Source organism: Pygocentrus nattereri, chromosome 30 (assembly GCF_015220715.1).
Source record: "Pygocentrus nattereri isolate fPygNat1 chromosome 30, fPygNat1.pri, whole genome shotgun sequence".
Lineage (NCBI taxonomy): Eukaryota > Metazoa > Chordata > Actinopteri > Characiformes > Serrasalmidae > Pygocentrus > Pygocentrus nattereri.
In genome coordinates this window covers 12,033,680-12,047,779 of record NC_051240.1, presented here as the reverse complement: position 1 = coordinate 12,047,779, position 14,100 = coordinate 12,033,680, and the positions used below count along the sequence as shown (strand labels likewise).

Here is a 14,100-nt window from a genome sequence, read left to right as displayed (position 1 = left end):
GAGAATCGGTGTAACATTGCTTTGTAATGACCTGAGGGTGCACTGTCCGTCATTCAAACTGTCTCCTCATCACTAAGCCAATTAATCAGCAACTAAATTGTGTGTTACCCAGCTAAGTAACTTTCATGGAGAAAAAGTTGATCCAAGTTACATCACTAGCTGACCTCACATGCTCTTGTGCCTGAATGCAATCAAATCCTCACAGCAATGTTCCAGCATCTGGTGTAAAGCCTCCACAGAAGAGTAGAGGCTGTTATTGTAGCAACTGGGGCACAAACTCCCTATTAATAGCCTTGATTTCAGAAGAAACGCTGTATCTGTGATCTTTTGGACATGCGTGGCCAGTTTCCTACATAGGGATTGAACTTGGACTGAACCTCATTTTAAAACAGTTAAGTGATTTTCCTCTAAAGGAAAAATATAGTCCATGGCTAGGCCTAATCTCCTGTGAGAGAAATCAGGTCATAGTGGACAGTCATATGGAAAAATTGAAACAAGCCTAATAAATTTACTGCTAATGTGAAATGTTCCACAACCAAAGGCCACAGGAGAATGGGCAGACTGGTTCCAGATGATAGAAAGGCAACAGGAACTCACATAACCAGCCAAAATCTCTGAGGAATGTTTCCAACATCTTGTTGAAAGTCTGCCATGAAGAATTAAGGCAGTTCTGAAGGCAAAAGGCAACATAGTGCAGATGTGTGCTCTCTTATAGAGGTGGTGTAAACTTCCATAGAATCTGACACATGACTGTATGTGTGGATCTGGATTTTACAGGCCGGTGGTCTGGGAAAAAAAAACTATAGCTTACGGTATTACCATACAATAATCCATCGTTCAGTGGAAAAGTGCTGTTATGTCTGTCGACTAACTTAAATTGTGCTGAAAGGGAATAGTTTTTTTTTCAAAATGTGTGAGTACTTCAGTCCTTGAGGTGTAGTCATTCGGAGTGGTTTGATGTGAAATGCTGATGGGGACCAGTTGTTGCCGTGCCTGCAACACAAACATAGTCATTAGATTTACTGTCCAAAGCCAACAGCGAACCTACATGTGTCTTGAGTTTTTATATATAGTGTCGATGATGGTAAACTTGGCATAAACCTGAAATTTTTTTTAGGCCTATTTTGCCTCTGGACCCCCTGCATGCATCCCACCGCCAAGAATGGATAAACAGACATGGCTAACATACTTCTTCTGTCAAAACTTTATCACAACTATCCTAAAACAATATCTCAGACATCAGACAGCATCTGTCTAACCACTTCCTGTAATAACTGTCTCCGAGACGTCTGGTTCCTATCTCGTCCATTGTGAACAGTTCTGACTCTGCAAGTTTCTCTAGAATTGAGCATTTCACACCGAACCACTCTGAAGGACTTTCTTTACATCGCAACAATTTGGTTATGTCGTATTTTTTAAAAATTGGTGTAGTTTCACTTTAATATCTGGAGGGAAACGCATTGGTCTTCGACCAGCCAAGTACTAGCCAGCGTTCCCTTGCGAGTATGGCGCTTTAGCCAGTCAGACTGCAGGAGGTGGGGCTTGTGTGGACGCGTGTGTGGTGTGTTTTGTCTTTCACCCGGTTGTGGTGGTTCTGCGCTACGAGCTCCATCATGACGGCGCGCAGAGTCTTCAGTCCTGTCCGCCTCACAGCCACTCGCTGGCGGCAAACAGCCCTACTTCAGCTCGAGGGAGCGCGGAGCCTGAAGGCACAAACCAGCGACTTGAACGTGCAGGCCGTCACCGCTGAACCGGGGAAGCTGAAGACCATCGAGGACCTTCCAGGGCCCAGTCTGGCCACTACCGTTTACTGGCTGTTCGTAAAGGGCTACGCGGATAAGAGCCATGCGATGCAGGTTAGAACCCCCAGCTCTGCTGTTATCGACTGTTTGCATTCAGAATTAATGTTAACGAGTGCCTCTTAAAGTGGAGCTCCGCCGATTTTTCAACATTTCTGCATAATTAAATAGTTAAGATGTCAACAAAGTCATTCAGAGTGGGTTTGGCTCCGTTGTAGGGAAACTTCTTAAGTAGCTTAATTGTTGTTCACAGTGGTGTTGATAGGAACCAGACATCTGAAAAGTGTTTAATTCCTCTAAAAACTCCCTCACAAAAAAAGTTACTGCACAAAATGTTTATGATATGGTTATGTTTATGACCAAACCACTGTGAAAAAGTTTTTTACAGCTCAACTTACAATATGCAGAAATTGGAGAACATTTGTGGAACTCGCCTTTGTTCTGTTGATTCAGGACTTGGACTGTTTGGCTAATTACACCACTCAGTTTGGACTGTTTTATCTTCCATCAAACTAATCCTAAAAAATAGAAGGGTAGAGCCAAAGAGGTTTCAGTTCCTTTTTTTTTTTACTGGATGCTTTTTTTTTTCCTCTTTTGTTTTTACTCCTTCTCAAGTTGTTTTTTGGTTGCTACTTTTATATCTACTTCAGTTATTTTTCCTTCCACTTCAGTGAAGTACTTAAGGATGGCTTTAGGTTACCCTTCCCAGAGTTTCTAGTGCAGTAAGCGTTGGTGTGGTTTGAAGTTGGCAACAGTTTACCTTTCTGCATTTAACACAGACAGCAGTGATTAATGACCCTGGGTTTTCTGGGGTGGGCTAAACTTAATTATAACCAAGAAAGCATCCAGAGTCGGTGACAGAGAGATACAGCGGGGATTAAACCGTCCTCACCCATCATCGAATAGCTACAGATTATAGTGATATAATGAACATTAAGCTTATTTAAGAAGTGGGGTGATGTACTGAGAAAATCATTTCTGTAGTCAGAATTCTTTGAAAAGGAACCAGCTGGAATTTATCTTGGTTCTCTTTCCACGAGGCTAAAGTTGGCTTCAAGTTCACCGGCTTCTTATATAACGTTTTTCTGGTCCACTTTCACAGAGAACTGTGTGCAGCTGTTTGGTGGAAAGAAAAAAAGAGCAGCATTGTTTGTTACAGAAAACAATAACGTCAAATAGTTTCTGTGCAGTAAACCTGAACTGACCGCAGAGGAGCTGGCTGGAGAGTGTTTAATATCCAGACGAGATCACATCCTTTTGCCAAACGCCACAGAAGATTAAGAATCCAGGCCATCACAAGGGCGGATAGGGATCCTGATGGTCCCAGAGGCAGCAAAAGTCTGTGTAGCACCCACTTCATGTCTAAATCTAGTGTTTGTTGACAGGGTGATTGGCTGTCAACACATCCGAACTGTGGTTTTAATACGGGTAGCACTTTTTGACATGGTGATTTAGATAAGGATGAAGTCAGCATCCTATTCGCCAGCTACTCATTTGAATTTTTCTGTTCCACCTTAAATGAAGTCTTAGTGGGCAATTGCCTGAGATGCCAGAGTGTAGCTGCTGCACCATTTAAGGTGGAATGGAAAAATTTGAACAAGAAGCTGGCAAAAAAAGCTGACTGCAGCTTTGCATTATTTATGCTGTCAAATTGTCTGACCTGCAATTTTAGGTAGAGCTCTACCTATAAATATGTGATACAGTAGGATTTTTCAACAAAGTCGCACAATTCACAGAGTAAGGACTGTGTGTGTTATTCATATCACAGCCAAACTACACTGTCATTACAGCCAAATTACACTGTCTAGTCACAGCCAAACTACACTGTCGTTACAGCCAAACTACACTGTCTAGTTACAGCCAAACTACACTGTCTAGTTACAGCCAAACTACACTGTCGTTACAGCCAAACTACACTGTCTAGTTACAGCCAAACTACACTATCTAGTTACAGCCAAACAACACTGTCTAGTTACAGCCAAATGACACTGTCGTTACAGCCAAACTACACTGTCTAGTTACTGCCAAACTACACTATCTAGTTACAGCCAAACTACACTGTCTAGTTACAGCCAAACTACACTGTCTAGTTACAGCCAAACTACACTGTCGTTACAGCCAAACTACACTATCTAGTTACAGCCAAACTACACTGTCTAGTTACAGCCAAACTACACTGTCTAGTTACAGCCAAATTACACTGTCTAGTTACAGCCAAACTACACTGTCTAGTTACAGCCAAACTACACTGTTGTTACAGCCAAACTACACTGTCGTTACAGCCAAACTACACTGTCTAGTTACAGCCAAACTACACTATCTAGTTACAGCCAAACTACACTCTCTAGTTACAGCCAAACTACACTGTCTAGTTACAGCCAAACTACACTATCTAGTTACAGCCAAACTACACTGTCTAGTTACAGCCAAACTACACTGTCTAGTTACAGCCAAATTACACTGTCTAGTTACAGCCAATCTACACTGTCGTTACAGCCAAACTACACTGTCTAGTTACAGCCAAATGACACTGTCGTTACAGCCAAACTACACTGTCTAGTTGCAGCCAAACTACACTGTCTAGTTACAGCCAAACTACACTGTCTAGTTACAGCCAAACTACACTGTCTAGTTACAGCCAAACTACACTGTCTAGTTACAGCCAAACTACACTGTCTAGTTACAGCCAAACTACACTATCTAGTTACAGCCAAACTACACTGTCTAGTTACAGCCAAACTACACTGTCTAGTTACAGCCAAATTACACTGTCTAGTTACAGCCAAACTACACTGTCTAGTTACAGCCAAACTACACTGTCGTTACAGCCAAACTACACTGTCGTTACAGCCAAACTACACTGTCTAGTTACAGCCAAACTACACTATCTAGTTACAGCCAAACTACACTCTCTAGTTACAGCCAAACTACACTGTCTAGTTACAGCCAAACTACACTATCTAGTTACAGCCAAACTACACTGTCTAGTTACAGCCAAATTACACTGTCTAGTTACAGCCAATCTACACTGTCGTTACAGCCAAACTACACTGTCTAGTTACAGCCAAATGACACTGTCGTTACAGCCAAACTACACTGTCTAGTTACAGCCAAACTACACTGTCTAGTTACAGCCAAACTACACTGTCTAGTTACAGCCAAACTACACTGTCTAGTTACAGCCAAATTACACTGTCGTTACAGCCAAACTACACTGTCTAGTTGCAGCCAAACTACACTGTCTAGTTACAGCCAAACTACACTGTCTAGTTACAGCCAAACTACACTGTCTAGTTACAGCCAAACTACACTATCTAGTTACAGCCAAACTACACTGTCTAGTTACAGCCAAACTACACTGTCTAGTTACAGCCAAACTACACTGTCTAGTTACAGCCAAACTACACTATCTAGTTACAGCCAAACTACACTGTCTAGTTACAGCCAAACTACACTGTCTAGTTACAGCCAAATTACACTGTCTAGTTACAGCCAAACTACACTGTCTAGTTACAGCCAAACTACACTGTCGTTACAGCCAAACTACACTGTCGTTACAGCCAAACTACACTGTCTAGTTACAGCCAAACTACACTGTCTAGTTACAGCCAAACTACACTCTCTAGTTACAGCCAAACTACACTGTCTAGTTACAGCCAAACTACACTATCTAGTTACAGCCAAACTACACTGTCTAGTTACAGCCAAACTACACTGTCTAGTTACAGCCAAATTACACTGTCTAGTTACAGCCAATCTACACTGTCGTTACAGCCAAACTACACTGTCTAGTTACAGCCAAATGACACTGTCGTTACAGCCAAACTACACTGTCTAGTTACAGCCAAACTACACTGTCTAGTTACAGCCAAACTACACTGTCTAGTTACAGCCAAACTACACTGTCTAGTTACAGCCAAATTACACTGTCGTTACAGCCAAACTACACTGTCTAGTTGCAGCCAAACTACACTGTCTAGTTACAGCCAAACTACACTGTCTAGTTACAGCCAAACTACACTGTCTAGTTACAGCCAAACTACACTATCTAGTTACAGCCAAACTACACTGTCTAGTTACAGCCAAACTACACTGTCTAGTTACAGCCAAACTACACTGTCTAGTTACAGCCAAACTACACTATCTAGTTACAGCCAAACTACACTGTCTAGTTACAGCCAAATTACACTGTCTAGTTGCAGCCAAACTACACTGTCTATTTACTTAGTGACACTACGGGTCCCACTGTGCTCCTGGTATTGTGAAATAAGGAGAGGATAGACAGGCTCAACAAACAACAAAACCGGGTGAGTTGGGTAAAATTCATAGGACGTGTCAGCAAGCTATAAAGGTTTTTATAGAATAGCATATAGAATAGGTTCATGTTTAAATCCAGATAGTGTCTACAGAGCTTTCATCTCTCCATCTACACAACTGAGAATAAACAACAAGCCTAACCATGAAGAAAAATTAAGAGTTGCCGTGCAGGATGAATCCAAGACGTTTTTGTGCGCTGTAAGGAATTAGGCGGCGGCTGGTGAGCAGCGTTGTTTACAGCTGTTAATTAAATTTTAAGCTGTTAAAAACTCAAGAATCTTTCCTGCATTACAAACTCCTTCCTCAAAATGTCTCTCGAGCCAACTGCAATGGAAAAACACGAAGAGTCGACTCCAAGGATTTCGACTTGTTGCTCACGCTCGACATGCTGGAGTCGAAGAATCGATTCTTTTGGAATTGACTCCCTGTCACTAGTGGGCATTGAAAGCTTCGAAGTGAGCTGATAAGATCTTTACAGAGCAGCAGTCTGATATCATCTTTACAGAGCTGCGTATCTCATTGCTTCAGGAAACGACAGCTGAAGAAAAACTCATGCCATGTCATCTTTCACGCTGCAGTAAGGGGGTAAAAATGCGGGTGCATTGTGCTGCTTTGCTCTGAACTGCACCAGTTTTTGGAGCAATAGAATCAATTGTAATGGATTATAGTAATATTCAGTAAAACATATATTCATTTTTTTTGGCCAAAATGAAATAATACTTTCAAATTGTTTTCCATGTACATCGTTTTATTTCAATTTCTATCATTACACTCATGCTAATTTCTGCTAGCATCTCTTTGGGATCACTGTATAAGGTTAGCATCAAGCTAACTGAGGTGTTCTTTCAAATCCAGTTCACTTGAGTTACTTAGGCAGCTTCTGAAGCTGGTAAAGCATGTAAAATGTTCTTTGCTTTGTTTTGTCATTTTTAGTGAATTCCTCAGTTAATATTTAAATTTAAAGCCATTTACTCAAGATGTTACCGACAGAGCTTCCCAGCTTGTTTACCGTGTGAACTGGCAGTCTGCCGAGCTGGTCAGTGGAGAGCTAAATTGGGCTAAACTGGTTTGTGACCGCAAGCATATGGCTAGCTAGCCAAGTTACACACATTCATGTGTTCACTGCAGTTTTAGTTGGCGCAAACTGTCCAAACCCTGTTTACAAATGACAAGATAATGTACCATTTACTTTTTCATTTAGTTTTATTCCAAACTAGAGAAGGTACCTGAAGTAAGCCATATTGAAAATAATACTAGTTCCTGTGTACATGTATTTAAATAGCTAGCTACACCCATTTCTATGAAATTATGGATTTAATATTTTAGATTAGGTTATATTAGACATAAACACTTTTACACTGATACTCACACATGAAATGTCTTGCCACAGCTCATAAATTGGATATTGTTGAAAGAAAACAGTTGTCATATCTTGCCGTAGACGAAAGACTTGGTTTGTTCTGCAGTCTGTTACTGATTTTCTACTTAAACACAAACATCTTGTTGCAGCTAAACAAGATTTTTGGTTGGCAGCTGAGCTGAGAACAACAAACCTAACTGGAATTACCCCAAAACTAACAGAATACAATTGGAACAAGATGGGCTGCGAAATACTTTACAGACTAGCTGGAATAAAACATTCAGGTTAATCTGGAAAATATTGAAAAAGATGAGCTAATTGAAGGAAAAAATGTCACTTCAGTGGCAACAAGTTCCTTAACCTGGAGAGAAGTCTGTTGGAAAAATGTTTTTTGATTGTTTATTGCTCAAGTGCAGAAAAAATAGTGCAATAATAATTAACCTAACCTTTTTTTTGCAGTTGGAGCATAAGCGGCTGTATGGGCCAATCTGGCGCTCGCGTTTCGGGCCATTTGATGTGATCAATGTGGCCACAGCAGAGCTCATCTCACAGGTGATCCGGCAGGAGGGCCGTTACCCAGTGCGCACAGCACTGCCTCACTGGAAGGAGTACAGAGAAATGAGAGGCCAGGCTTACGGGCTTCATGTTGAGTAAGTCTCACGGCTTCTAATTTTGCCTTGTTTGTCATCTTGTCACGCAAAGTAGCCAAACATCTAACTTCAAACCACAGCACACTGTAGGCCTCAGATGAACATGTGATGTGCTGTAGTTTACTACTTCAGCCTTTTCTCTTAGCAGAACATAACGAAGGGAAAATGAAAATAGTTAAAAATGCATTTCAGTCTCTGCTGCATTGGCTTGATTCAGTAAGTGACTACATAGGGAATTTGTTTGATTAGAAAGTTACAGTAATTGTGAATGATTATGATATGTAGCTTATGTTAAATTATGCTTCTATATTACAATAAAGTAGAATAAAGGAATAATGAGTCGTGGTTGTCGTTACTGAGTTTTTGGCATCAGCTGTTTGTGTGATGGTAATGACAGTGTTAAAGTTAGAGCTTGCTAACACAACTCTATAGCTGTCATTTACATAGAACAAATGAAGTAAAACTATCAAATGATTAAAACAATTAACTGTGGTAAATTAAATTAATAATGTGTTCACACATAATCACATTTGACTTATTTGCTCAAATTTTGCTCAAATTTCCTGAAAAATTTTTCTACAAATCCGAAAGTTTGGGACGTTGTTGTAAAATACGATAAAACCAGGAATCTGTAATTTGTTCATTCTCTTGAACCTTTATTTAAGTGACAAATGTACAAAGAAATGACTTGAAAAATGTTTTAGCTTTATGAAACCATCATGCTACTATGTTAAATACAATCACATGGGCTCGGGAGTACTTCAGAAAGGTGTTGTTATCCAGAACAGTCCGACGCTGCATCAGGAAATGCAGCTTGAAACTCGAGAAAGCCATAAATCAGTTATATGCATAAATGCTGCTGAGTTCTCAGGCCTAAACTCATCTCAAGGCCTCCAAAAGACAATGGAAGTGTGTGCTGTGGACAGAAGAGTCCACATTTAAACTTGATTTTGGGAAAAATGGACATGTGGCATAGACGAAAGAGGCCATCCACACTCCATGAAAGGTGCAAAAGCCAACATCTGGGGTTGCATCAGTGCTCGTAGCATGGGTGACTTGCATATGTGTGAAGGTACCATTGATGCAGAGGGGTATATTGGGATTTTAGAGAGATGTATAGTGCCATCAAGACTCTTCCTGGGAAAGTCCATGGTTATTTCAGAAAGAAGGTGCCGGGGCTCATTGTGCTACATCAGTGTGTCTCAATTGACACAGATTGTGTGCTTGACTGGCCTTTCTAAAGTCAACATCTGTCTCCTATAAAATATATCAAAGGGACAGAGATGGTCTCCTAATAGAAGAATAAAAGAATCCTCCTCATTTGTCCTGAATATAATGTCTCAATGTTTCAGTACGGGTCCTGAGTGGTACCGTATGCGCAGCGCCTTGAACCCGAAGATGCTGAAGCTGCGTGAAGCAGCTGCATTTGCACCGGTCATTCATGACGTGGTGACGGACCTGCTAGATCGTCTGGAGAGACTGCGTCTGCGCAGCCAGGACAAGAACACTGTGAATGACCTCGCCTCTGAGCTCTACAAGTTTGGCTTTGAAGGTCAGAGGGGTGGAAGGGAAGAAGAAACTAAATATAATTAGCCGTTTGAAATTGTTTATGTAATATTATATTATGTGATGAGCAAAAGTAGGTTGCATTGCTAAAAATGATTAGCTTTAATATCATTATGTTTCATTTTCTAAGTAACAGTAAGCCATATAGTGCTATATAGAAACTCTATAAGCACGTGTATTCAAAATTAACGCTACTTAATAACTTCAATCAATAAGTGATTAAGGCGAACAGTTTGCAGTTTGTCATTGTTGATAATATTACTAATTGAGTAATGTGCTCATTAACCTGGGGGTTTTGCAACAATAAAACATTTAAAACAATAAAACAGTTAGCACAGTAAAACTGAATAACCATAACTCGGAAGCCTTATAATCGTGCGCATATATGTACAACTTTGTTGGGACGCTGTGCAAACTGAGAGAATGTGTTGTTTTTTGGAATGTCCATATTGAACACTTTTCAAAAAAAGTTGGGACGAGGGCATATTTATCACTGTGTTGTATCACCTCTTCTTGTAACAGCTTTCTGTAAGTGTTTGAGAACTGAGGAGACCAATTGCTGTAGTTAATGAATAAAATGTTTTCCCATTCTTGCTTGATCTAGGATTTCAGCTGCTTAAAAGTTCAGGGTCTCCTTTTACGTGCTGGCATCAAATACAAAGTAGGCAACATTTGATATGTTGTCTTTGTTGTATTTTCAATTAAATATAGGGTTTAAATGATATGCACATCCTTGCATTCTGTCAGAGCAGCCTGTTTGCTAAGCTTTTCTGTCTGGATCTAGTTGTTAAACAAAACACTGTTTTTAAGTATGCTTGTCATGGTTTGGGGCTTTTTGCTTCAAAAACATGCAGTTCTTGCATTTGTAGGTACATTTGTGAGACCAGTTTCCTCTCTTTCAATAATGCATAAAAAAGGGATTTGAGTGCTACTAGCTCCCCTTGTGGAGAATCTCCACCCAGCAGTTTAAATGATAGTCAGAATACCCTCATCATCAGTGCCAACCTAATTGCAGATTCATCAAGAAGGTGCATTTTAATTTACTTTGAGTAACTGTGAGAACCTCATTTACCTTTATTTGTGGCAGCTTAAACTTTGGCCACCAAACATGGCTAATTGACTACATTTGGAGTAAGGGGAAAATTTTATAATTGAGACTTCTCACCAAACCTTAAAGCTTCTTCTTAGTTGAGAGATTTAGAAGAAAAGTTGAGCAAACCTGTTCTAGTCTCATTGTCCCAGAGCTCCTCCCCTGCCATGTAACATTTTCCTTCCTTCTGATACACTTCATTAATTTCTTGAAAGACTTGTTTATGATTGAATTGGGTGTGACAGCATTAGGAATACAAAGGACAGCTGTGCTGGAGTTTTGGAGTCTTTATAAAGATACTACAACATTTGAATCCTAAAAATTGCAGTGATAAATTGTGTTCTAATTTTTAAATCAATTATTATATTAATGATTCTGTAAAGAAGGAGTAAAGAACTTGTATCGTTTGGCTAAACAAAAATAGAGCTGGAAAGGATGTACAGCAGGTTAGGCTGATAAAGGATAGAGAGGGAAATGTACTAGTGAGTGAACAGAGAGTGATGAGTAGATGGAAGGAGTACTTTGAGGAACTAATGAATGAGGAAAACGAGAGAGAGAGGAGGACAACGGGGGGAGAGATAGTGGATCAGGAAGTGCAGAGAATTAGTAAGGTGGAAGTGAGGGCAGCTTTAAAAAGGACGAAGAATGGAAAGGCAGTTGGTCCAGATGACATACCTGTGGAGATATGGAGATGTTTAGGAGAGAAGGCAGTGGACTTTTTAACCAGGTTGTTTAACAAAATCCTGGAGAGTGAGAGGATGCCTGATGAGTGGAGAAGCAGTTTACTGGTCCCCATTTTTAAGAACAAGGGTGATGTGCAGAGCTACAGTAACTACAGAGGTATAAAGTTGATTAGCCACACCATGAAGGTATGGGAAAGAGTTGTTGAAGCAAGGCTAAGGCGAGAGGTCCAGATCAGTGAGCAGCAGTTTGGTTTCATGCCCAGAAAGAGTACCACAGATGCAATTTTTGCATTGAGAGTGTTGGTAGAGAAGTACAGAGAAGGTCAGAAGGAGCTACATTGTGTCTTTCTGGATCTAGAAAAGGCATATGATAGGGTGCCAAGAGAGGAACTGTAGGACTGTATGAGGAAGTCAGGTGTAGCTGAAAAGTATATTAGGGTGGTGCAGGACATGTATGAGGATAGTGAGACAGTGGTGAGGTGTGCAGTTGGAGTGACAAATGGTTTCAAGGTGAAGGTAGGGTTACATCAGGGATCAGCTTTGAGGCCCTTCTTGTTTGCAATGGTGATGGACAGGTTGACAGATGAGGTCAGGCAGGAGGCTCCATGGACTATGATGTTTGCAGATGACATTGTAATCTGTGGTGAGAGTAAAGAGCAGGTGGAAGAGCATCTTGAGAGATGGAGGTTGGCACTGGAGATGAGAGGAATGAAGGTTAGTAGAGATAAGACAGAATACATGTGTGTGAATGAGAGGGAGGCAGTTGGAAAGGTGAAGATACAAGGAGTAGAGGTCATAAAGGTGGATGACTTCAAATATCTTGGGTCAACCATCCAGAACAATGGACAGTGCAAAAAAGAGGTGAGGAAGAGGGTGCAGGCAGGATGGAGTGGGTGGAGACGGGTGTCAGGGCTGATGTGTGACAGAAGGATAGCAGCAAGAGTGAAAGGGAAGGTTTACAAGACAGTAGTGCGTCCTGCTATGATGTCTGGTTTGGAGACTGTGGCTCTGTCTAAAAGACAGGAGGCTGAGCTGGAGGTGGCGGAGATGAAGATGCTGAGATTTTCGTTGGGAGTGACAAGGCTGGACAAGATTAGGAATGAGCAGATCAGAGGGACAGTGAAGGTGGAGCAGTTTGGAGATAAAGCCAGAGAGGCCAGGTTGAGATGGTTTGGACATGTGTTGAGGAGGAATAGTGGATATATTGGTCAAAGAATGCTGGAGATGGAGCTGCCAGGTAGAAGGAGAAGAGGTAGACCTCAGAGAAGGTTTATGGATGTAGTGAAGGTGGACATGGAGATGGTTGGTGTAAAAGTAGAGGAGGCAATGGAAAGGGCAAGATGGAGGCAGATGATCCACTGTGTCGACCCCTAAAGGGAGCAGCCGAAAGAAGAAGAAGATTATATTAATGATTCATCACTCTTAGCTGATAAAACAAGCAGAGAAATCCTATCAAAAGTTTTTTATTGCGTATAGTTTTGTTTTTCTAAAGACATCTTACATACATTTTTACTGTACAATTTTATTGTTTGATATTATAAACAGTGGACAAAGTGTGAACTAGAACCTGTTTAAATAGAATGTGAATAAAATGTAAACATAGTTCATGACATTATGAACAGTGTAATTATTTAAGTGTAATTACAACTTGCGTGAAATGAAACTATAGCAAAATAACAATAACTAGTGATCGAAGGGTCATCATTTTTGAGACTTGTTTTGGTGTTAAGCTTAAGAATTATCCTAAAAGAAAAGTGAACATTTGTATTATACAAACTCATTTATTACAAAATTATTACGAAACGATTTCAATGGGAAAGTCACGGTTCAGCTTAATCGAGTGTTATCTCGAGTGCTTTATCTGGCTTTGTATTCTACTTCTGAATGTCTTTTGAGCATAATAAGTGTCTATTCAATGTACCACTAATCAAAGGCATTCTTTGAATATTCCTTCTTTATCTTGTCTGGGAAAGCTCAAGTATAAAACCCCTTAAAGCCCCTGTCCACTTATTTTCATAATCTGTAATTAATGTTACAAAAATGTAAATATAATGGTCTGTTTTCTGCAGTTTTTATGGTGTTCTTACTAGGAGAAAGAAAGTCTTTTCTGTTGAGAGATTATTGGAATTTCCTTTTTTTTCCTTTTGTTTTCTTAGTTCGATTTGATTTGGGTGGGTCTAAATTTGGTGCAGGTGATGTCAGATCTGCCAAAGTGCCAGTCAGAGTTGGTAATATCACGTTCCTCTCCTTCACATAAAGTGACTCTGCTCTTCTTAGACGAAATTCCCCGTAGGTTAATTAAGCTTTTCTAATTGTGTTAACGGCGTTTATTATGAAGGTTTATTACACCGTTATTTGTAGTGTAGTTATACACTACTCCTACTTGTGCTAGCAACCTGCTGCCGGATCCTGCTATAAGCCAATGACTTCACTACTTAAATTCGTTTATTAGAGTGTGTTAGCTAGCAGTCCACCTCAACTGTAGGACTATGATGCATTAGCGCAGAATTATATTAACCATTCTGAGAATTTGGCAATGAACCCCTTAAAATTCACTTAAATCTGCCATCATAGGAGTTACAGCTCATGCAACTATCCACGTTGGCCCCAGTGAAGCACATCAACGTGTAGAAAT

General features: G+C 40.3%; 1 protein-coding gene across 1 annotated transcript in view; it reads left to right on the top strand.

The window, feature by feature from the left end:
- Positions 1 to 1,571: 1,571 nt before the first annotated feature.
- Positions 1,572 to 14,100, top strand: part of si:ch211-113j14.1 (cytochrome P450 27C1) — a 28,434-nt gene continuing 15,905 nt past the window's right edge. The window contains exons 1-3 of the mRNA XM_017702174.2: positions 1,572 to 1,856; positions 7,936 to 8,126; positions 9,479 to 9,678. Coding sequence (XP_017557663.1) covers positions 1,614 to 1,856; positions 7,936 to 8,126; positions 9,479 to 9,678 — 634 coding nt within the window. The 5' untranslated portion in view covers positions 1,572 to 1,613. The remainder of the gene's footprint in view (positions 1,857 to 7,935; positions 8,127 to 9,478; positions 9,679 to 14,100) is intronic.